The sequence below is a fragment of the Carassius auratus genome, chromosome 26 (assembly GCF_003368295.1).
Source record: "Carassius auratus strain Wakin chromosome 26, ASM336829v1, whole genome shotgun sequence".
NCBI lineage: Eukaryota > Metazoa > Chordata > Actinopteri > Cypriniformes > Cyprinidae > Carassius > Carassius auratus.
The window spans coordinates 13,410,655-13,437,457 of record NC_039268.1 but is presented as its reverse complement, the minus strand read 5'-3'; the positions used below and the strand labels follow the sequence as shown (position 1 = coordinate 13,437,457).

The 26,803-nt window shown below is 37.0% G+C and overlaps 1 protein-coding gene across 1 annotated transcript in view; it reads right to left on the bottom strand.

The window, feature by feature from the left end:
- Positions 1-2,249: 2,249 nt before the first annotated feature.
- Positions 2,250-26,803, bottom strand: part of nalf1a (NALCN channel auxiliary factor 1a) — a 62,339-nt gene continuing 37,785 nt past the window's right edge. The window contains exons 2-3 of the mRNA XM_026204329.1: positions 8,706-8,877; positions 2,250-6,809 (exon numbers count right to left, since the gene is read on the bottom strand). Of these exons, the coding sequence (XP_026060114.1) occupies positions 6,529-6,809; positions 8,706-8,877 (453 nt within the window). The 3' untranslated portion in view covers positions 2,250-6,528. The remainder of the gene's footprint in view (positions 6,810-8,705; positions 8,878-26,803) is intronic.

Here is a 26,803-nt window from a genome sequence, read left to right as displayed (position 1 = left end):
ACATCCTAATTCATGCTATTAAATGTTGAACATGCCAAAATACACTAACACTATAGTAACAACATGTGAAGAGTTTGGTTATAAAACGCTATAAATCCATTTGAGTAAAAATGTGATAAATTTGATAAATTTGATTAAAAATGGTGTTTTCTTTACCAAGAAAGTGGCAAGATGAAAAGCACTAGTTTCTGTTTCAAACTTTCACACTGAATTTTTAGGTTATAATAACATTAAAAATTCAAATCCAGATTTTGATTTTCAAAGATTTAATATAACATTTCATAACCCACCCCCCCACCCCCCCCCCAAAAAAAAATTAATAAATCCATTGAATCAATATGAAAGTTATTTTTCCCAACATAGTGTGACAGGGTGAAGAAGTACATGACAAGAGGATCAAGGTGATTCCCTGAAGGGTGGATTTTTATTGACAACTGTGAAGGGGGAATAGCCAACCTGAGGGGTTTCCGGTGCTCAGTGCTCGGCCTTCTTCTCGCCTTCTCTCTCTCTCGGTGCGCAGTGCTGTGTGTGTCCGTGCAGTCCGTGTCTGGGGAGGGCTGGCGGTCACACGCTGCTGTCTTTTGGAGACATCTCTCACCGTTGTGTTCGTCGGCGCAGCTTCTTAAGCCCGTACTTAAAGGGCTGCAGGTGTGACCGCTCAGCCCTTAATGAGCAGGTGCAGGTGTGTCTGCTCCATTTCCAGGGCAATGCTGATGAGAGCTTGGGATACGCATCACAATAGTAAGTTTATCCCCAAATGACAGACTCTGAACTTTCTCAGTATTAATCTAATATACAGGCACTGGACTAAAAATACATTCATCAGTCATCGCTTCCAATGAATTCAGCAGGTCATCTTGTTATTGCTATAAATTAATTACAGTAATAAAATAAAATTTCATCATGAACAAGAACATGAACAACATCACATTAGACCACAGGAATTCTAAAATGACTACCAAACTTCCAAAAGTGCATTCATCTTTGCCATTTTACATTCATTTAGTTGACTAGTGCTATGTACTGTTTTAACAAAAACATAAATGGCATAAATAAAATAAAAACCCTGACAAGCTATGCAATAATTGAGTTCATAATCGAATGTGTCTCATCTAATGAGTGCAATATAGCATAGCATAGACAGTAATCCACGGCTCTGTGTATTAAATGCATTCATCATCTGAAAGCACATGGAGATTTACCGGTACTATTAATCACAGAACTGGCTTTACTGAAGAGATGTGCATGACAATTGCATGCCATCTATCATGCAGCCCTTGTTTGTTGATCACAAAGTAAAAAAGTAGATGAGGAAAACTAGGATGCCGGGTGTATTCGAAGCGCCGCCATTAACTGTCTAGAGTGTGTGGTGCTCTGTGATTGTTTGTTACTGTTTAGAGTACGTGGAATGGTGCTCTGTGATTGGTTGAGCAGATACTGTATATCGCATTCTGCAAAGAAGGGAAACTGGCCGTTTATCACGGTTTGGAAAAAAAAGGAAGAAAACATCACCCAATAACTGACGAATATCACATTTTGCATAAAATAAAAAATTGACTTTTCAGTACCGACCAGATAAAATACGGATTTTGGCGGAAACTCCATTTTATTTTATTTTTTAAATGGCATTTATCACAATTTTGAACCAAACTCTTCATGTAAACCATGGTAGTAACATGCTCACAGATACTAGCAACAGCTAAAACATGTTAGCTATGTTATCAACATGTTTCTAGCATTTCTGACATTTAGCATGAATCATGTCATCAACATGCTATTTAATGCTAACAACATGGTAAGTCATGATAGTTAGTGCTAGCAACATGATAATTCATACCAATTCCACATCTGTATCCAATCTGAAAGTCAAAAAAGCATATACAGGCAACACAAAATTAATGTAAATGACAATGTTGGCCAACTTTGAGGTATTATGAAGCAACATGATCGGACTGTGCAAGAAATATTATTACCTGGAATCCATTGCCTTACGGAAACAGTCCTGAGTATGTTCACAAGAGTATGTGTGGCTAATTTTCAGCAAATTTCTGGAACTGCCAATTTTCATTTTTGGGTGAACTATGCCTTTAAGGCAGTGAGCTAGAATCCTAGATAAGTTGATTATACAAACCGAATTTAGTGATGTTACACCAAAGCATTTGCATACTTTCTCTTTTTAGTTGCAGATCATCTTTAAAAAAAACACACAGACAGCAGTTTTATAATAGTTTATATCTCTATTTATTTTCCCTTAGAACAGAACTTTAATAAATGTAGCTGTATTTTCATCTTAACTTCAAAAAAGGTCATGACCAGTGAGACTGATTTATAAATATTAATCAAAGTCTTTGTGTAAAAAAAATAAAAGAAAATTGTTGAACTAAAGCATCTATTGTTTGACAATATGACACGGTAATAATAACTCTTATTTCTATATACTGTATGTCTGTCCATTTATATGCTTGTAAAGCGCAGGTTCCAGTTGCAACCTTTCCAGAGGAGGAGAGCATTCACTGTGAAAATCATACTTTTTGACAAGTGGTCAACAGTGATTAAATTCTTGATAAACATGACAAACAAAAGTGTCTGAACAACAGAAACAACAAAAGCACAGGAAAAACCTCAAAGAGGACAGGCTATATTCAAATAAATCTTACAATTTATATAATAATTACCAGATTTCGACAAAGATGGGATGAGGATCAATTATGTGACTTATGACACTATGGAATTAAATCCATGGGAACAAGAGAGATATCTGGGAAATACTGACAGATTCTGGAAGATAAACGGGATCTAATACAGTGAGGCCAGATTCATTGTTAGATTATATATGAGCAGTCTTTGACTTTACAATAGAAATACAGTATAGTAACAGGGAATTAATTTAACTAAAAAAGGAAATCTCTGATCCTGAAGTCAGCATGAAACAGGTTGGTAATTAACTAATGCCCTAAAGCATCAGATGGACTACAATATGTTCTATGCAGCTCTTCCAAGTTGGACATTCATACATTTTCATAGTCTCTTCACAATCTGTGTTCATTCATAGTCTGATATCTTCAATTAAATATCCTATGTAAAGAAAAAACACAATAACTACAGCAACATTGAGACTGAAAATGGCTCAATTTGTTAGTATTTTATTGTAACTTATTTGATATCAATCCAATCTCTGTTTTATATGATTTTTTTGAATAGCCAAACTCATATCTTCTATCGTAGTAGACCCAGTTTCAGTCATAACTCTGTTGCTGTGTGTTGCCTTTCCATAACAGTGTAAAGAATACGAGTTAGTGTTGCCTTCACCTAGTGTAATAGATATTTGTGTTGCGTTAATATTATACTGGGAAAGTCTAGATGTGTCACAATCTCTAGCTGTAGTGCCTGCGAGTTCTGCTAGAGGGCACCCTATCCTGTACCTTTGACCATACGCCCTGGACTCCATATCCCATAATTCTTTGCCCGGACTTATCATCAATTGCAATAACCTGTCTCTCCTCACCTCACTATTCTCACACCATAGGAATAGCACACACACAAGCTCATATCCCTGGTGATTGAATGTTTGAATGTTTTCCAAATTGGTCTAGGACAGAGTCCAATGCAGGCTTTATTCAATAAGGCATAGTCATACAGGCAGGATCCAGTAGCAGCAAACAGTTATACCCAAGGCAGAGGAAAAAGAGTAATCCAGATAACGGGCAATGGTGAAGGCAAACAGCAAACAATCAGAATCAAAGAAACAGTCCAGGGTCAAAAACACTAAGGCAAGATAAAACTAGAAACGTGTAAAACAGGGAACACACAGGAAACTCGGAAAACATTCGATCACCAGCGATGTGAGCTCTTGTGTGTGTTATTCTTATGGTGTGAGACTGACGAGGTGACGAATCCGGGTGAAGGATTATGAAAAATGGAGTCCGGGTTGTATAGTAAAAGGTACAGGATGGGCTGCCCTCTAGCAGAGCTCACAAGCACTCCAGCTACAGATCGTGACAAGATGAGCCTTTAAAATCGATGGTGCTCATGTTTTCATCACTCAGCTGAATAGTGTGATTAAATAAAGAAATAAAAATAAAGAATATAAGGAAAGAAAAATGTTATGCAAGACTTTGGCATGCTGTTCTTTGTTCGTTAAATATATATCTGTTACAAGAAATGAAGGCACAATGTTTCCAATGTTTTCCATTACAATTTAACAAAGTCATCTGAGAAAATGGACATCCTTTAAGTTAGCACTGTACAGAATTTGATGGTGAAAAATTAAGAAATGAAGACAGTGAAAACACTAATGGACAAAATTATCTGGAATAAACAGACACATGTTCTCAAAAACAACTTAAAATCACTGACAGAAGTTTTAGCATAAAACCAAGAACATTTAATCACTTGCACAGTTAAATTTACTCTAAAGCAGAGACCTACAGAATGTATGTTTTTGGACAATGGCTCAAAAACAAAGAACCAGGAGACCTGTACATAAAATAGTGCTTGTGTGTTGCTTTGCATTAATTAACAAGACATCTCTGTGTTACTTTAGAGAATCTGCAATTTTTAGTTTCCTGTTTTGTGAAGTGTAAATATTTTAAATGAATTAGTGTAATTATTTTTATTACAGTCGATGAAAAGTATATAGATTATCTATAAAAAGTATTCCAAAAGGGGCATTTACTGGTAGTTTCCCCTAAGAAGTATACACCTGGGCCATTGTCAGCAGTCACTCTGTGCATCTCTGCTCTTAAGTAATTTGAATTTAACTTTACAAGAATTCATTAAGCATTAGTGAATTTACTCTATAAACACAACAAGAAAATAATGACCAAAGGAAAGTGTTGAATGCACAGGTGTATACAAGGATAGTCAGAAAATAAGGTCCTGACAAAGGCAAAACAACACATAATCCCGATTAGCCATTACACTCAGACACTGAAGACAACAACCACACAGAAGGAGAAATGTAGAATAAGCCCTTAACTCCTTCTCCACACACTACTATTTGCTAAGCCCTTTACACAATAGATAGTTATTTCTGACAGGGAAATGATGGTAAAATTACAGTGTAATTGTGTATGATTATGATGGAGCAGCACATTCTGTTCAGCTATTTCAATTCCATTCACTCATGACCTGTTGTAGTTAACCTTAGTTAAACCAGCTTCACATACAAGTGTTTTAAATGTATGCATTCAAATTTTCATGCAATGAGTAAAGATATAAACATTGTTGATGCTAAGAATTACATGAGGACCCCATTCTGAAAAACGGATGCTTTCACGGAACATCTAAGATGCAATTAATGCAGAAAGGCTGAAGGGTTTAGCACATTATTAAAAGAATAAAGTGCATAATAAACTAGTGTCATTTATGAAAATACTTATCATCCTCCCCCTTTACAGTTGTGTGCCAAATCCCTGTTCATTAGATTATTTTGACCTGTTGTAGACTATATTTGTATTTAAATGAGTACCAACACAAATGGGGTCTTTAAACTCTGGAGTCTACACACTATACACTCTCAGAAAAGTAAAAAAAAAAGGTACAAAAGCTGTCACTATTACCGTAACCCTTCAAAAGGTACACCTTTGTACTTTATTTACCCCTAATAGGTTAATAGAAGTATCTTAAAGATACATATAAGTACTTCACTTTATGAAAGGGTACAGTGACAGCTTGTACAACATGTGATAATGTACTTTTGTTGTTGTTGTTTTCTGAGGGTGTATAAATCATAGTAAGTCGTGTACATGAAATGGAGATGAAGATCTTGGAATAAACAGAACTATCTCATAGTGGTTAATTCAAACTGCAGCAAACTCATACAGTTCATACAGCCAGGGGAATAATCATCATTCTCTAATATAATGCAAGGTGGTTGTATCTGTTTCTTAGAAGGTGGAGTAGAAAAACTGAATTCACTAACTGATGCCAACTGCTGCTTCGATTTTGAGGCTTTGAGTGCATCTAATTTAAAAACATCCTATTCAAAATTTATGAAGAGAGACTTGAATATGTAGCCTGTATCCTGTCTGAATGCTGTTAATGACTTTGTGGCGTGACACTCGTTCTCAAAATACTGGCACGCAACATATAAAGAGAGAATTTGACAGGACCATGGAACCTCAAGTCACTTTCCAGGTTGCTCTGAAACCACTGAACAGAAGTCGAAACCATCTTGAAGTGAAAATAACAGCTGAAACTAAAAGGGAAAAGTTAGATAATCTCCTAGTGCAAAGTGAAATTACATTTTGCTTGTGTGTGTCAATGTGTGTTCCAGAAGAGAGTGAGAAGTCTCCATGGGGGCATGTTCTGACATACACATCATATTATGCTTATCTTTTGTCCTGTGTCCTGTTTACTGTTTTCCCCAAACCCCACAAGGTGCTGATGACAAGTGTGGTTAAGTGTTCTCTGGTTGAGACTGTTAGCCTCACTTATAGCTGGTCAGTACACACAACTGACAAGCTCAAAGCTAGATGTGTTGGAGCATGCGGATATGCTAGAGTTGTCCAGCCCAGCATCATCCAATCACTCTTCTCTGGTGGCGTTGTCGTCCAGTGGAAATATGGCGGTCAGACAGGTCGAGTTCTGATTGGCCGTCATGGCAGCCACAGTGTGGAGAAGAACTAGGACCAGCAAGCAAAGTTTCAGCCGGCCCTGCCCGAGCCGCGGAGCCCCCGAGGAGGTCACGGATGTGTGCTGGCAGGAAGGGTGAGTTCTTTTTAAAGTGCCACGGGAGCGGTTGTTGGATTTCTGGTCCCACCGCACATCACAGCACTCTGACTCTTGGTTGATGTCTGGCTTGAACCCTGGGGTATATGCAAAAACACACATCAGTGTTTATAAAAAAACAGTCTGTAAAGATTTTCTCGAAGTTATGAACCATTGTTCAAAGTTATCTGGTCTTTAATAACATGCCCAAAATGTTGGGACAAAATGATTATTTATACATCACTTTTGGACTTTTTTTTTTTTTTTTTCTGAAATATTTGTATTTGGATGTTAGTCTTACATTTTATTAAATGGTTTCAAGAAGTTCAAAGAACATACAAAAGTAATGTTCCCTCATTCAACATTCTCTTATTGTTTTTGCTAATCTTCTTAAAAACAAGGAAAAAAGGATATTTTAGAATATTAAATAAATTGGACATACATATTTTCGTTAGCTGGTGTTGCCCTAAACTTATAACTTTAAACACAAAGATATTTGTATAAACTGAATATTCACTAAATCTTATGATTAAAATTATTTGCATTAAAAAGTCTGTCCATTAAAATGCTTATTAAAGGCATTGTGTTTGGTTTGTGCAAGTTTTTTTTTTTTTTTTTTTTCATGTGAAGTGTTTGTATATGCTCTGAAAAGCATTTGGTTGTTTCATCATGAATTAAAGAAAAGTATAAGCCTGCAGTGTTAAATACAAAGATGCTTCTGTGTGCTTATTAATTGCGTTTCATGGCACTGACATTCCTGTGGCATCATATGCAAATTAAAGCTGAATATAAGCAGAAATAAATAGTCAGCTCATAAGTAATTAGAGATGGTGAAATAAGTTCCAAATAAGTAATTTTAAGGCCAAGATGCTCACACTTGAGAAAAAGCTAGTGAGTGAAGTACATCAACTATTTGCATGCTTTTGTCTTTGGTTCAACCTCAAAATTCAACTTCAAAAATTATTTCACTGCTAATATTGTTGGCACCTCTATGATGAATAGCTTTTCCTCATTTAAAAACAATCTGCTAAGTGATGTAAATAATGTTGATTATTATTCATATTATTATTATCTTTAAACTATTAATTGATTACAATATTATTATTGATTAGTGATGAGTATAAGAGAGAGGTGATGTACATGAAGTGCTCACCAGATTTTTATGCAGCATACAGAAATGTGACACATGTAATATTGTCCTATTGCATGAGAATTTAGTGATATTGCCTATAAATGTTGTTAGTAGTGATGTTGCTTATAAGGCCATATATAATTTTTATAGAGGCTATGCATTCTCTAGTTGAATATATGTATTTATAACATCAAAAATCATAGGTAAAATTGTTTGATAATAATATACTGTATATGATGATTGTTTATACATAGCAACCATATGTCAACAATATCAACATTTATTGACGGGTTTTAGGATGGTTATATTTAGGACGGTTTCAGCAATTGTCCAACAGATGTCACTAAAAAGCTGTATGATAATCCAAATAGCATGTTTCATTTCAGTATTTTCAGTGTATTCACGTTAAAGAAGTGCTAAAAAATTATAATGATGAACAAGCTCTGCACTATGAAAAAATAACATGATTTTTTATTTTATTATTAAAATCAAACTTTGTTTCCTGCTGATTTTGCTGCTTTTGATTTCTATGATGTGCTTAATGTGTTACTTTTTTGAGGTTCTGATACAATTAATTATGACTGGTCTCCTACTGCAGTACATGTGATCTGATAAAAAGCTATCTACAGTATGAGCAGACTGTACTTTATTTTAATATTAAAGACTTTAGATTGTTTTAATGGTTACATTTTGACTGTTCATTGCTTTACTACTAACATTAGAATTTTGCTTGACACAAAACATGAAATTACCAGCACTTAAATGACGATTAACATATATTACAGTGCAAAATGTACAAAATTTCTTACAAACTACAATTCAGTTCTGGCAATACGAAGTTCGCAAATATTTTTGTACCAACCTGCACATATAAAACTGGGAGTTCCACCATGTATAAGGTCATCATTGTCAGGCAATATGAACGGACACCTCTGCTGAACCTCAAGACAGTATTGTTCACAGGGAATCTTATGACTGCAGCCTGAATGAGGACTCTGGAAATACTGAGCGCAGAGCCAGGGCTTGTAGACAGTCTGCAGAGAAAGCAAGAAAGAAACAGACAAATAAATAAATGCAAAGCTATCATGTTCCTTCAAAAGTCTTAAAATAGATGCAAAATAGAGTTTTACGAGACTGCCATGGTTCTTTTTGAAGCTTAAAACCTCAGTCCCCATTGAAAAGAGCAATAAACTCTTGAGTGACTGACTTCACTGTCACTACAGTGCCATAACAAGTGTCATTTTTTTTTTTTTCATATACCATTCAGTGACATGTTATAGCAAAGGAGTTTAAACCAATATCACTATCATTCAATTGTGCAGTACACAAAATGACCAGCAGATGGGAGATTTGCACAGCTTTCCACTTCGGACCCGTTTGCTAGATTCATTTATCTGTCTCACAACTGCTCAGTTGCCTGTGCCGCCTCAGTGACATACACAGAGGCCCAACCAGGTCACGCAGACCTCATAAAACACTGTTGCTTTATTATTGCACCTTTCATCGTCTAACCAAATACGCCTACTGCAACATCACTGTGACAAAATGATAGTATAGTATATCACACTATATATGAAGTGAATTAGCAGCAGAAGAGTGCAGTGGGCAGTGCAAGGGGTGGGCAGAGCACTCCATGGGCTATAAGAATAGACTTTGCTCATTTATTTTGCCCTACATAGCACACAGCACAGCCTGCTGTTGAGGAAAGAGAAGATGCCAGAGCATCCACGTGTTATGTGTGTGTGTGTGTGTGTGTTGAAAAAGAGAACAGGAGGCATAGAAAACCAGGTCGTCATTAGCTCTGTCTGGCTGTCAGAGAATCCAGTACTGCAGTCTGATTTGTGAAGGCTGGTTTCTAAGAGGATTTTCTTTTCCCCTCTCTATCTCTTTTCTTAAAACGTCTTTAAAAACAAGACTGTCTGTAACAGAATAACAGGAAATGACACACCATTGGGGTCTTCCGACCCCCATTTCACCCATCACATACCAGATGGAAGTGAAAAACAAATGTTTGGTTTACTGTAAATTTAGAGCAGTCACATCATAAATTTGCACTTACTGTATGTTTTTAGGGAGAAAGCTTCCTGTGACATGGGCGTAACTCAGCATATGAGCCAAACATTAAAACTAATACATTAAAAAGGTTTAACATTTCAGGTAAAGAGTTTTTCATATCTTCTGAGGCCATATGATAGCTTTTTGTTTTTTTCATAACTGATGAACATGACAGTTACTGATCTAAACTGAATCAACACTGAAATGCATTGATTTGAATGACACTACTGAATTTCATAATAGATTAAATTGACAAAGTTATTGAACTGATCTGAATCCACGCTGATCTGAACTATGCTGAATGACACTAATGACTTCTGTAGAGCTGGGGGGGGGGGGGGTTGTTTTTTGGCACTAAAGCCTTCTTTGTTATTGTTATTGCAAGAGTGACATGCCCCCCCCCCCCCCAAAGCTGGAGGCCAACTTCTACATGTGATGTTTCTACTGGATATTAGACTAATTTTTAATTTATATATTTTATTTATAATACTTACCTCATCTCTTGACATTAGATAAAGAAAAAATATATTTTTCATCAGAATCCTATTTTCTTGATGTTTTGAACAAGGGAATGCGTGGTCGTATGGAGATCGGAGGAACTGCAGTCACTCACAGCCCCGTTTTTTTATTTTTTTATATTTAATTCAGAAATTAAATATACCACTTTACCCTGACTAGAGACTGCTGCATTAAAAAGAGCAACAAATCAATTATTTAAATTAAAAACCATCAACACAAAATTTCTGCAACTGTGAGATAAAAGTTCTAGGGCTATGAAAAATTAGTGAATCCTCCCACATCATCAGGTCAAAAGGTTAAAGCGTGCAATACCATCAGGCACTTAGATGGTAAAGAGCGCTATCCACCGTAATGCCTCAAGGGATTTCTTATGACCATATGGCCATGATCCAAGGTTAAGAGTTATGCAGTCATTATCAGGAAAGGCATGGTCATGCAAGTGAATAGCATCATTGAAGAATTTGAATAGAAAAATGAATGCCATGAAAGAGAAAGTTGCTAATTTTTAATTTTTACATCAAGGAATTTCTGTAAAGCTTTAACAAGCATGATGGAAATTTGCAAATTTTACCCATATAAAATTGACCGAAAAAAGGAACTATTTTGTATGAATTAGTGTCACACTACCTGTACAAAACTTGTAGTATATGACATTGACCTTATAGACATGGCAAGTACTGTATTACTCATTGACTAACAGAAAGACATAAATTCGATATGCAAAGAAAAAAAAATGATGTGCAGTGCTATTTAGAACTGAGCATTAGCTGTCAAAACCATGGTTTCAATATTCAATATTCTATTTAAATTATACAGTTTTCAAGAATTGTCACAAAATTCTAGTACAGTGAAAAAACATCAAGAGGTAAAAAAGAGCATATGTCATTTACAAAGCATGAACACTGAAAATGCAATCAGATGTCAGTTGAAAGTATCCCAAAAAAACCTTGCTCTGTTACTGCAAACCCAAACAGAGAACTTTCTTAAATTTTTCTTTACATTTTTATACTTTTTTTTAAGGATGAAGTAAAGTCAAGTCAAGTCAAGTCTGCTTTATTGTCAATTCTTCCACATGTACAGTACATACATATAGAGAATCGAAATTGCGTTACGTTCAGACCGCGGTGCATGCAGATACCATTAACATTAAAGCCCAAAAATCTAGATCAAATATAAAATTTAGATACAACTATACAATAAGGGAATGTAAAAAAAGACATACAATGAAATTAAAAATAAAGTTAAATAAAGCAGCGCAAAGCAAATGGCAGACAGATTGCAAATCATTGAAGTGAACAACAGTGCAGATAAATGTTTCTAGTGCAAAAAAAGCTTATTAAGTCTGATTAAAGTGACAAAGGGCTCAAGAGCAGTTATTTTATTTAACTGACTGATGAGGTAGTGGAATGACGTCAGTTCCATGCTGAATGAGGTAGTGAGCAGACCAATGCTGCACCAAGTGACTGGTGCATGCCATCACATATTAGTGGGGGGGGGGGGGATCTGGGAGGGGGGTTCATAGTTCAGTGGTGCCTGGAGCAGAAGAGGGACGGGGGGCAAGTTCGGGAGGGAGTTCAGCTTCCTGAAAGTCTGATGAATGAAGCTGTCCTTCAGTCTGCTGGTCCTGGCCTGGAGACTCCGCAGTCTCCTCCCTGATGACAGAAGGCTGAAGAAGCTGTGTTATGGGTGTGTGGGATCACCTGCGATGCAGAGTGCTTTGCGAGTGAGACGTGTTCCGTAAATGTGCTGGAGGGAGGGGAGAGAGACACCAATGATCTTCTCAGCTGCTCTCACTATGCGTTGCAGAGTCTTTCGGCAGGGCGCGTTGCAGGCGCCATACCACACAGTGATGCAGCTCGTCAGGATGCTCTCGATTGTGCCTCTGTAGAAGGTGTACATGATTGGGGCCGGGGCTCTGGCTCTCCTCAGTTTGCGGAGGAAGTACAGACACTGCTGGGTTTTCAGTCCAGTAGTTGTCCTCTGTGATGTGCACACCCAGGAACTTCTGCTCACTCTTTCCACAGTCGCACCGTTGATGGTCAGAGGAACTGCACCACCCAGCCAGGTGGCTCATCTCACTCCTGTAGTTTGTCTCATCTTTGTTGCTAATGAGACCCACCACAGTCGTGTCATCTGCAAACTTAATGAAGAGGTTGGAGTTGTGTGATGGTGTGCAGTCATGGGTCAGCAGAGTGAAGAGGAGGGGGCTCAGCAGACATCCTTGGGGGGCCCCAGTGTTCAGTGTGATGGTGCTGGATGTGTTGCTGCCGACCCGAACTGCCTGAGGTCCTCCAGTCAGAAAGTCCAACAGCCAGTTGCATAGTGAAGTGTTGAGCCCCAGCTGGATCGGTTTGTAAATGAGATGTTGAGGGATGATTGTGTTGAATGCTGAACTGAAGTCTATGAACAGCATTCTGACATATGAGTGCTTTTTGTCCAGGATGTCCCCAAAAGGAGATTTTTGGAGATTAATTTAGATTAAATAAGTATAGATTTGTCCTCAAAAAACACACACATACTTGCATTTTCTAATTTACAGGGACTCTCCATAGGCTTAATGATTTTTATAGTGGACAAACTGTAGAATACTGTACTAAACCTACCCTTTAGAGAAAACTACTGGCAATTTTTGAATTTCATAAAACATCATCTTATATTTTTTTTTATTCTTTTGTTTTGCGGGAACACAGGAAGTGTCCTCATAAACCATGTTAACGTTGTAGTACCCATGCCATTATACCCATTTGTGTCCTCATAAACCATATATACCAGTACACACACACACACACACACACACACAGACCCCCCCCCCCCCCAAGAAAATAATACTTTACAAAAATGTTTCATTTATCTAAATCCCTTCATTTAGTAACGTGTGTGTGTGTGTTTTGCAAGCTTACATGTGGGTCTGTCTCTGCACACTCACATGTCCAATCAAACTTCATTAACCATGAGTTTCTCATTAATGATTCAAATCTAATTAAAGTGCTTCCGAGGATCATTATAATGCATCAATGTTAACTAATTACATGAAAAAAAGACTTGCCACATTATTACAGAACACAATTAGATTAAGAAACCTAGAGTTTGTGCAATACTGAGTGTGATTCTGAAACAATGAGTGTGATAGTCATAGACAGATAGTCATGTATGTGAAATCAGAAGCAACTGGACTTAAAGGTCATGTTAAAGTAGTTTCTCCTATTCCAGTTATGTAAATGTAACATGTAATATTCAGAATAGGGCAACAAAAATAACAAAAGCCTCATACATATAGCCTCATAGGCAATGTGCCGACATGTAACGCTGCTGCGCTAGCTTTGAGCATCCTGAGTTCGAGTCCCGGCTCGCAAACCTTTCCCAATCCTGTTCCCTCTCTCTCTCTGCCACGTCGCTTCCTGTCAAGTTACTGTCCTATCAAAAATAAAGGCATATATATTTGAAATTTTAATATTTGAAATTGGTGACTGCATTATTTAATCACTTGCTTGCAGTGAAAGGCTTTGTTGTCAGTGCTGTGCTTTTTGCACAGTACACATCCCTGAAAGACTACATTAAAACTAAAGTAACTGTACTGCCTAAAAAACTTTGTCTTTGTGCTCCTTTGTCTTCTCATCTCCACCACAGTAGGTGGAAAGTTACAGAATTCCAGACCCAAACTGAAAGTAAACGGCGTCTTATTCCCTGTGTTTATTTCCCCCCTTTTTGAATAGTGTTTGAATCTGTGGAGGGGAATCTGTGGAAGAGAAGGTGGTTGATTCTGGTCTGAAGGTGTGCTCCAGTGTTGGCTCCAGCCCCTGAGTTCACTCCAGTGCCAGCTCCTCGTAAGCACTTCCCAGTACCCGAATCCAGCTCAGAGTGGGCTCCAGTTCCTGAGTATAGCCCACGGAGGGCTTCAGTTCCTAAGTATAGCCCACGGAGAGGTCCAGTTCCTGGAGAGGAGGCCAATGGAGGATCAGGGGACTAAAGGAGGCAATGGCAGATCAGGGTACTAAAGGAGACCATTGCGGATCAGGGGACTAAAGGAACTCAACCAAGTCCCAAGTCTAACTTCGCTTATGTGCCTACTATTACTGTGCAAACACCATGTCAGTCTGTTCCTTCTGAAGCCATGCAAATTGGACGAACTCACTTACCACCTGATGAACGGAGAAGAAGATTACTCAATCAACTCTGTTTCTACTGTGGTGAATCAGGACATCGCTGTTCCAACTGTCCTGTTAAACCTGCTGCAAACCCCTATTCAAGTTATCGAGTGAGTCACATGTTCAATGCTTTACAAATCAGTTTATGCTTGTCACTTCCCATAATTTTGTCGGTTGCTAATCAAAACCATCATTTTTAAGCGTTAATAGATTCTGGAGCTGCTGCAAATGTGATCCATCAAGATTTAGTTAAGCAGTTGAACATTCCTACAATCAAATGTGAGCCACCTATTGCTGTTACTGCCGTTGATGATGGTCCTGTCGGTAAAGGTCATATCACTCATCAAACACTTCCCATAAAACTTAGAGTTGGCCTGTTTCACATGGAAGAAATCACTCCATATGTTATATCATCACCACGAAACCCAGTTATCCTAGGATATCCTTGGTTGTCTACGCACGAACCACAGTTTTCCTGGAGGGAGAAGGAGTTGGTCAGTTGGTCACCTCATTGTCACTCTCACTGTCTAGAGCTGCCCACCAAGCTTCCAGTCTGCATGACTCATCTAGCCAAGAATCCAACTTCACCACCCACTAATGTCCCTACTGAGTATGCTGACTTAGCTGAGGTGTTTAGCAAAGACAAGGCCACCAAGTTGCCACCTCATCGCCCCTGGGACTGTGCCATTGACCTCCTTCCTAACACCTCTCCACCTAAGAGTCGTGTTTATCCGCTGTCTATTCCTGAAACCAAGGCCATGGAAGAATACATTGAAGAGGCCTTATCTTATGGGTTTATTAGGCCATCCACCTCTCCCGCAGCATCTGGGTTCTTTTTTGTTGACAAGAAAGATGGTGGTTTAAGACCTTGTATTGACTATCGAGCACTCAACGCTATCACTGTTAAGAATCGCCATCCTTTGCCTCTTATCCCTTCTTCTCTGGAGCAATTACATGAGGCCAGCTATTTTACAAAATTGGATCTCAGATCTGCTCATCAGAATCCGTGAGGGTGATGAATGGAAGACGGCTTTTCTCACCAGCAGGGGGCACTACGAGTATTTGGTTATGCCATTTGGGTTGGCCAATGCACCTTCAATCTTCCAGTCCTTCGTTAATGAAGTTTTCAAGGATCTCTTGTATCAGTATGTGAATGTCTACATAGACGATATCTTGATCTAATCTTGCTCCATCGAGGATCATATCTCTCATGTAAGAACTGTGTTGTCACGCCTACTCCAGAATGGTCTTTTTGTCAAGGCAGAAAAGTGTGAGTTTCATGTTACATCAATTAAGTTCCTGGGATACAATATTAGCCATTCAGGAGTTGAGATGGATGACATCAAAGTAAAAGCTGTCATGGACTGGCCCACACCCAGCACTGTTAAGGAGTTACAACGATTTGCAAACTTCTACCGTAGATTCATCCGTGATTTCAGTACCATAGCTGCACCTGTCACCTCACTACTTAAAGGAAAACCCAAGAAGTTAGTATGGACAAAGGCAGCTACTTCAGCAATCAATAAGCTCAAGTCCAGTTTCACCACAGCTCACATTCTTAAGCATCCAGATCCTAAACTTCCCTTCATCGTCGAGGTTGATGCCTCCGACTGTGGAATCGGTGATGTCCTCTCTCAGCGTCATGGAACACCCGGAAAGTTACACCCTTGTGCATTCTTCTCAAGAAAGTTAACACCAGCCGAAAGAAATTACAATATTGGTAACAAGGAATTATTATCCATCAAGGCCGCTCTTGAAGAATGGACACACTGGCTAGAAGGCGCCCTTCATCCCTTTCAGGTCATTACAGACCACAAAAACCTAGAGTATATCAAGAATGCCAAGCGTTTGAATCCTCGTCAGGCAAGATGGGCACTCTTTTTCACTCGATTCAATTTTGCAGTCACATACCGTCCAGGGAGCAAAAATAGTAAGGCAGATGCATTGTCACGTATCTATGACTCTGCCAATTCACAGATGAGACCAGAAACCATCTTACCACCATCCATCATCATCGCACCCATCCAGTGGGACATTATGGAAGAGATTCAACATGCCCAACACGAAGAGCCATCCCCTCCAGAGTGCCCAGCTGGGAAAATCTATGTTCCAACCAGTCTGCGTAACAGAACCATTCAATGGGTTCACACATCCCCTGCTTCTGGACACCCTGGAATTAATCGCACCACGGTTTTGGTCAGAAATTCTTTTTGGTGGCACACATTATCTGCAGATGTCAGTAACTATGTACGTGCTTGTCAGATCTGTGCTCAGACAACACCTCGACAATTGCCTGCAGGACTTCTAGAACCGCTACCAATTCCCCAATGGCCCTGGTCACACCTGTCTATTGACTTTGTCACTGATCTGCCTAACTCTCAAGGATTCACCACCATTATGGTCTCCATTGACCGCTTCTCTAAGTCTTGTCGTCTCATTCAATTGAAAGGAATACCCACTGCCATGGAAACTGCCCAAGTTTTGTTCAATCAAGTATTTAGGATTTACGGACTACCAGATGATATTGTGACTGATCGTGGGCCACAGTTCACATCCCGTGTTTGGAGAGCTTTTTGCAAACATTTAAACATCAACGTCAGTCTCACATCTGGCTATCATCCTCAAGCTAATGGTCAAGTAGAGCGTCTTAATCAGGAGATTGGTAGATACTTGAGATCATACTGTAGCCATGAACAGGAGAAATGGAGCATATTCCTCCCATGGGCAGAGTATGCCCAAAATTCCCTCACTCACTCTTCAACTGGGCTTACCCCCTTCCAAAGTGTTCTTGGATTCATCACTTATCAGAGACTTTCACCAAACTTACCCAGATCGTCCGGCACCCAGACCAAGGGGTCGTCCTAGAAGAACACCTAGAGGTGTTCCTAGGGGGAGGGAATCTGTAACGTTTGATCAGGCTCCAGTCAACCAGAGGGAGCCTTCACCTGAATATTGAACTCTGCCATTTCCTGTTCCTGCCACATCATTTCCTGTCTTGTCATTTCCTGTCACCCTGTATGTAAGTCATTTGTTTGTACTGCCATTTTGCGAAGTATTGCCAGTTCACTGCCTTACTAAGCGTTCTTTCATTATTCCATTGTTGATACTTGTTATGATCCTTGCTTTTGCTCTTTTGACTCACGTTTTTGGATTACTGTTTTGGATTTGTCTGCCAGTGGATTGTTTTGCCTGTGTTTTGACCCAAGCCTGTGACCTGACCACGAGTTGTGAATATTGTTTGGATTTTATGCTCAGATCCTATAATAAAGACCCGCTTATGGAATCCACTCAGCCTAAATCCTCCTTACAAAATAATTATAAAATAACCTATAAAGATGTACTAATTACAAGTTTAAAAATGCACTTTTAAAGTTTAACTCATTGCATTATAATACTAATTAAAACTTAAAACCTTTTCTTTTAAATGTAATTTAAATGCAAAATATTGCCCAAAAAAACTTACATTCAGATTGAAGTTAGGTATACTTTATACTGTGTAATGTAACAGGTTTAAACAAAGTCATTATATTTTATTGTAATTCTGTTCAGAAATTAAATGCTTTACCTTTAACATAATTATCGAACAGCATGCCTGTGCATAATATAATTTAGATCTACATTATAAACTGTAAAATGAGTTGCTCCTCAACCTTAGCTAATTTTTACAGCTGAATGAGCCAGTAAGACTTAGTTGTTTTTAACTGTCAAAAGAACATAACACTGTTGTTCACCTTGTTCGTGCCTGTCCACTGAGACATTGCTCTGATTTAAAAAAAAAAAAAAAGAAAAAAAAAAAAAAGAGAGAGAAAGAAAGAAAATAAAAAAACAGCCTTTTTCTAGAGCTAATTGTATTTATAGTTTTTTGTTGCTGGCATGACATGACTAACAACCCCTGACATGGCTCCAGTGGTGCAATAATGGGGTATGCAGTAATTGCAGTGCATAAGTGCGCCATGCATAGGGGTCGCCATTTTGCCTAAATCAATCTGTGGAAATCTTCTTTAGTAAAACGTTATAAATAATCAAAAGCTTAGTTGTTGAAAATAATGTAATGAAACCTTATTGTTAAACAGGTTTTAGCTTTTCTAATGCTCTTTATGACCACAACAAACGGGAAACTTTTCAGATGCGCACTTCCACTATCCCTCAGTGTGCTAGTCAAACAAGTGCGGAAAAGGTGCAGATGCCAAATGAGCTTCAGTAGAACAACAGTAAACTGTTTGATGAGACATTGTTATATGTCGGTAAAAACAAAGTTTCCTGTCCTGTCCTGTTTTATCATACTATGAAACTACGGCCATACATCGTCATTTAATTCATGAAATTACCAAATGCTGATTAAAGCTGCAAAACTGTGAATGCATCTATGTAGCCTATTGTATGCATCACATTTAAGAACATCTCTCAAATGCATGTGCTGAAATATTCTGCCATTTGAGATCACAATAGGGTGTGATGATATGTATTTTTTTATTTGTAATTTAATTCTAAAAATATGCAAAACATTTTTGTTAATTTGTAAAGTATGAAAATGAAACCATATTTAAATGCGTAAAATAACTAATTTTACATTCTAGCATTTATGTGCTGTTGAATTCTGCCCTTTTTTCACATTATTACATGATGGGTATTCAAAAGATAACTTTTTTCTTTTCCTTTGTACAGAGCTCGATTTAGGTATTGCAAAACTGTTGTAATGAATTAATAAATTAATGAATTAACTAATAGAATGTTAAACATTGACTGTTTACTTTATCAGAGTTCACTGATTATTGTAATGATAATAATCATTTTTTACTTAGTATTACTCTATCTAATTAACAACTCAATCTCAATTACAATTAAATACAAATTAATTGTATCCAGTTGTGTTGTAGGCACCAAAACAGATCAGTACTTTATAGTTAAATACATTTTTATATAGAAATAATGAAGATTTCTGTGCCACCGCAGACTGGTTGTTGGCCCCTTGCTGACCACCCCTATGAAAATACCCTTGCACCATCTGCCACTGCCTAAGAGGGCAAAGTGATTCATATCAGTTAATTTCTGAGTTTTTCCTGTCATAAATTGTCATTTTGAATTCAAAATAGGCCATCTATGTGTGTTAAGTAGATCCAATGAGTTGAAAACGCTTTCTACTTCTACTTCTACTTCTACTTCTATAAAATAATGCTGAACTTTGACAATAAAGAGATTTTTAAATGTTATGATAGTGATTTTATAATGTCTAAATATAAATCCATTAAGAAAACACATGAAAAGAACAGATTCCAAAGTGGAAATGGTAAATAAGAAAATAAGGTTTAAACAATCCTGAAAGACAACAATCCTCTTTCATCCATCCAGACACCTTTTTATGCCTCTTCATTCAGGCAGACACCTTATTACAAACAGTACTCAACTGATAGGACATACATGTATGGTTGGATTTATGTTTGTGTATGTATTTGTATGTATGTTAGGGTGTTTTTGGCAATAAATAAATAAATGGTCCTCTGCTTCCATCTAGTGGTCATATTGGGAATCATATCATTTTAAGAGTATTTAATAGTATAAAGTGAAATATTAGTATACAATTTTGACTTAGCTTGGCAAATTGTCCAAGAACTGTCTCTAGTAAGTAAAAATGAAACAATGCAGATGTTCTTTTAAGTACATTTTACTTAAATGTTCTCATATTGTATAAAAATGTGCAAAAATATGAATATCTTTGAGGCAAATGAATACTTTATATATATATATATATATATATATATATATATATATATATATATATATATATATATATATATATATATATATATATATATATATATATATTCAAATGACCCTACAAAAAGTGAGGATTAACCCAAAGGGGATGTAATATGACACACATTTCTTTCTTTCTTTGTTTATGTTTTAACTTTTTTCTCCTATGGTAGCCTATTGAAAATGGGTGATGGGAGTTCAAATCTTTGTCACTTTATTCACTCCTGATGAGTTTGTATCCTCCCATTCTTTAGTTAATGCTAGTTATTAACTAGTTAAGCTACTTTATGGGCTTTTGGTCATGGTCTTGCAGAACGTTTTCGGCTGGAATTAGTGTTAGGGGCTAATAGAATCCAGGGGGTTCCGACACTGATCTGGCATACCCCTTGGCAAATGTCCAATTATGGCCCTGCTTGTTTAGATCCACTAATCAGGATGATGTTTTTTCTGCCCCCTTGAAGCCAGATGAAGCAACATGTAAATGACATTTGTTGTGTGTCCTTGACTCTCCAGATGTGAGCAGTGCTAGCAGCAGACATCTGCGCTGCTGACTCACGCTGCAGCCCCGGGTGCTGTCAAAAAACTGGCTGACAATAACACACACCTCTCGCTGAATATTTAGAGCTCTGAGGCTAAGCTTCTTGCTATGTTCTCAAAATAGTGACTTTCAGTGAATTTGTGTCCTTCTGCAACCTGCACTTGCATACTGTAGGCTCAAGGGTTCCCAAAATGTCACCAGCATCACTTTTCTCTGAAGGCCTAATAAACACTGGCACCCTCCCACAGTTTCCACAGTGACTGTTTGCAAATCAAACAAACAAGTTGTGAAATTTCCCTCCTCTCAACCTGTCATTCTTGGAGCTACATATATATTTTCAAGCCAAAAATGTGAAGATAAAGGTTAACGACTAGATTCAAAGAACTGTTAAATGGTTGCAGCTTCAAAGAGCATCTGCGTTGTTTAAGAGCGAATTCCTTCAATTAGGCCTTAATAAATACCAAAGATCAAAGCACTATATTTTTTCCTTGTTTCAACTTTGAAGCATCAAGCAATGAAAAAAGAATGTATCTTTCTCTAAATGTTTTCAGAATATTCAACAGTTTGATAATGTCTCAATTATGTGAATTGTAATTACATTTTGACACTTTGCATAAAGCTGACAATTATTGTCCAAGGACACAGCAGCAGTGTAGGTAGAGCTTTAAAATGGATTTGTGAATTTCAAAAGCACCCACTTTCATGATCGCAACTACTTCTTTTGATCTTTGATCATGGTTCTCTTTCAATTTAGGCTGTCCAGACTAGTGCTGCATCAAGTCAACACACCTCAAATAAGCAAAGTATAGTGTTTCAATATTTATCAGAGATGTATTTTGTCGCAAGCACTGTAAATGTGTTCCCACAGATCCAAGCTGAGTTGCTTCTTGAGAAAAACAAAATGTTCAAGAGGTGGTATTCACATGGTGTTTTCCTCATGAATTTCAATTAGGCAGTGGTGTACAGGACAGCAGGCATTACCCAAATACTGCCTTAATGCTCTGTTTTATGTCTCTCAGTCTACCACATGGACAACCCTGCTGGCTCTAATTGGATTGGATACCAATGCTGCTTGAAATCTCTCCATTTCACTGTTTGACTTACACCCACAAAGCCCTCAAGGATGAAAATGAACAAAAGCCCAAAGCTAAGTGACTAAAACAGTTAAAGTCAAGCTTAAATCATCACAGGACCTTCCGGACCTTCACTCTTTTAAAATGTAATTGGGAAGACATCTACTGCAATGTAACAATATATTACAGATTTACATGTTGCTTGCAAAAAGTAGTTTTTTTTTGGAACCAGATGGTGTAGAATCTAACTGAACCATGATGACCAGCTAAACCTCAACACAACAATATGGCTGTGACAGCTGATGATTAAGATTTTTGAGGTTTAATGTACCACAGATTTTTTGTTTAGTCAAATAATACAGACACTATCACATGACCAATATATCAAGTATGAAATCGTAATTTTATGTTACCAAAAAGCAATATATAATATACATACGTTACATTCTCTGGGCATATTTATAACATATATAACATCCTCATAGTAAAACTAATATATGGACATATATTAATAAAATCTTTGTGACTTTTTTAATATATGGTATTGCATGTCGTAACCATATAATACCATACAACATATATACAAAAATCTGTATGTTTATATATGTTTTGGAATGTCTATATTTTAAATTTACTTATATAATATCCACATGTATTGCATGTTTTATGATCTATGTATGTACATGAAATATATCCAAACATTATCACATACATAAACATACATATTGGTGCAATGTATATTAAATGTATATGTATATGTATATTAAATTGTTTTACTATCTAACAGGGTTCATATATGTTTTTACCTCTTAACCATATATTTAATATATGGAAATTTGATATGTATTTATGTACATATAACATTTGTGTATTGGGGGGCCACAAGGCATATGTTCTTTGTCATAAAAATAACACATTATATGACATATAATTACATGATACACAGTCAAACTAAAGTGGCTGTAATGAGATAATAACATGAAAGATATAGTAGAAGATTGATGCTTGTCAAATGAATCTGTAAAATTAGATAACATGCTGTCTTATAGTGGAGCTTAATGTCCCAATTTGTAGCTCCAGTCATTTTTCTGTAAACAACCGCTGCATTTCAATATTTAATTGCTGCCAATTATTTGCTTGCTTATTTATTAATCTGGAAGCTGCTTATGTGTTTCGGCTGTGGGCCGAGATTCACAACTGGAGTAGAGAAATATGAGCCATCTGCCAAAGAGCATCTCTTTCTATCTCTTTTTCCAGCACACACACACACACACACACACACACACACACATATATATATATATATATGTGTACAAAAACATTCATAAACCCAAAAATTAATGATGGATTACATTTTGGATTTGCCACTTTGATTCATCAAATATGTGTTAGAAAAAGCATTAAGCATTTGTGGGAGAAGAAAAAGGACATAAACAAAAATATTATTTACCTCCTTTTGAAGTTTTGTTTTAAAAGTACATTGCCATCTCTCGAGTGTAAGGTATTTAATGTATTCTGTTTTATGTAATGCTTTTAACACATGCTACATTTATTTAATAAGTACAGTACAGTACTTGAGAAATCCTGAAATAGTTGTTTTATTAGAGGAGCTCAAGGTGTGTTACAAGGAAGTGTTTCACAACCAGTGAGCAGCTTTTTCTGATAATGAGCAGCCTGTTTCTGAGGGCATCACACACAACCTCATTATACGCCCACAATAAAGGATAAACAAATCTTTCTGTGGCTTTGTAACTGTCACTTAAGGTTTATTTGGAAATATGATCCAGAGTCAGATTCTTATGCACTGTATTCATCATAAATGAATGAACCTTTTTTTTTTTTTACTGCAATGGATTTGGGCAGTCATTCATTAACACACAAAGAGAACAAACACACAAACATTTGACTAGCTTACATACTAAAAAAAAAAAAACTATTGCTGGCCGATCGGCCATGCATGACTCCAGCTCTGACAGAACTGCATCTTAATTTTACAGCCTGACGTGACGGCTGTGTGCATGTTGTGCCTCATCACTATGGTTTCAACCAATTGTGGATGCAGTGATGCATACACCTCACACTAATGACATCAGCAGCTCATTAAAAAAGAATTAGCCACATTCCACGAGCGGACAGGCACACATCCATGGAAAATAAAGTTTTCTATTGATCACAACATAAACTCATAGGAACTATGCACACTCACATACTCTAAAACATACGAGATGACACACAAGTGTTTCTTAATCTTGTGCTTTTTCTCTATTGTTTTATCTTCTGTCCTGTTGCTTATGAGTTCCTGTTCTTCACATTTGCATTTAGATTGAAAAGCAGAGCCCATGACTCCTCCACTCTCTCGTGAGCATGTTAGTGTGTGAGTGTTACACTCCTTGGGTCCCAGGCATGCTCACACGCGTTGTTTTCTTGAAACCAGTCTTCTAGGAATAAGGAGTTGTGTGTGCATCTTGAAACTTGCTGCCACCCTCCCACCTCCATCTCATTCTTTTTCGCCCATCCAGGGGGACCAGAAGTGTGCACGCTGTTTGCCAAGAGGGAAGAAAGAAGATGATTGTGCATAGACTTTTCTGCTTTTCCAGACAAGCTTCGACATGTGTATTAGTGTTATGTTTATTGACCAGCAGTATTGAATAATGATGAAAGAATGACAGAATTTCACCAAAAATGCTTGTATGAAAGTCACTGTGTACCTCCCTGCAATTAAGCAATGCCATTCTTGTTGCCCCCCCCCCCCCCCCCACACACACACACACACATATATTAATTAATTAAATACTGCTAACATACATAAGACTGCATATCGATATTAATCATATTAACATATGTATTATCTATATGCTGTTATCCTTAAGCATTTATATTTTTTTTTGATATTATTGACTTGCAGGTTATATCGTTTATCGTAATATTAACATATATAGGGCAATATATTGCATTTCTTACATTTATATTACGTGTCATATATAAACTTTTTGTATGGGAAATGGTCACTAATGGGTTTCCTACTGAAATTCAAAGGCTTTTAATGTGTGACCATGTAGCCTGATGTAATTTAAGAGATGTAGTTCAGTGGGAGATTTATGAATAGGCTGACTCATGTTGCTAAACATGGCAGTAATGATAGCAAATCTAGAGTGGAACCTATCATAATCACTGAGGTTTAATTTTATTATGTTCTTCATAGCTGCTGACTACTTAATACTGAAGTGGTCTTAGAGAACGTGCTCACAAATCAAGGTCCGTATTCACAAAACATCTTAAGCCTAAAAGTAGCTCTTAACTTGCAGATTTAGGAGAAAATTTCAAAAATAGTGGGCATGTCAGTCCTAAATTTAGGACTCTGCTGCAATCTTTTGCTCTTAAAATACTTCATAATTTCTGTTCATACAGATAAGAGTAATGCATCTTTTGTACATGTAAAGACTCTACGTTTATTTGTGGGCACTCAGAATAGCAACAAAATGTTGTGCTTTTGTAAAATAATGAAAGCAAACGAAGTGGCTTTCTGCCATCTCTGACTATGTGAACTTGAGCGTGTCACTTTGAATCTCTGTGTATGCTTGCCTTATCAAAGACATAAAAAATATATCTATAGAGAGTGGAACGTTTAAATGAGCCAATTCAAACAGAAAACAAATATTCTCACATTTTGTAATCTGTATGAAACACGCATACAGGTGCTGCGAAGAGGAGTCAGTGTTGCAGACTTCATCTCTTAAACCGAAAAAAGAAAGCACTGGTGTAACTATTCATTTCGACATTACAATAAATGAAAACGTTAATGCAGTGTACATGCTGTTCTTCCCTAACAAATTCAAAATTATTATATTTGCTATTGCACTGTGGCAAGCCTTTTTTATGCGTGCGCTTGAGCGCTTATTAGGCTATGTAGGCAATTAAAAGCTCATTATTATAATTTATATGTTTTATTAATAAAAGTGTGACTAATAGTCGACTAATGCTTAAAATGAACAATTTCTAGTCAACCAGAAAAATGTGGCAATTAACATTTTTAATTTAAATATTTTATTTGAATATGGCAACATAATAATGCATTCTACAATATTTCTATGAATAAATCTCTGACAGAGACTATTAGCTAATCACTGTGTGCACTGTATGCATAGTGCATAAGCATGCTGACATCATCCATAGCAATGAGGTCAACCCCGCCTTTTCTCTTAGCTTAAGACTTCTGTCTGTTCCTTAGTAAATTTCGTCTCAGCAGCTTTGTGAATAGGTTTTAAGAAAAAACTCTTACCTAAAAACTTTTACTGTTATTTAGGAGAACTCTTAGTGGTAAGATAAAATGTATGTGACTACAGGCCCAGATCTTTTTGTCATGGAGTCTCAACATCAGTCATTATTACATCATTAAAAGTTGCTACTAGTTACAAAGGTTAAGAGAGTAACTACTGTATGTTACTGGTTTGTGAGGGTAAATAGCTTAAAATTAACCGAAAATAATGATTTTTTATTTTTATTTTTTACTTAAAAACGGAGGCGCATACAATCAATGAGGCCTACAACAAGTCAGTTCCAAAAATAAATACTAAAGCTGCTGTAATTGAAAGAAAACATGACATAGTATGAAATAAATAATTCTATGGAAGTCAATGGCTACATGCAACTGGTTACCATCATTCTTTAAAATGACTTATTTTATGTTAAACTGAAGGTAGAAACTCATTCTGGTTTGGAACAACTTGAGGGTAAGTAAATTAAAGAACTACTTTATAACAGTCTATGAAAACAGTAAAAAAATGTCACCCAAAATGCAATTGCCTGTTCTTGTTTAAACAAACTACTATAAACTGCTATAACTACTACTTCTTTGTAAAGTTAATAAAAACATGCA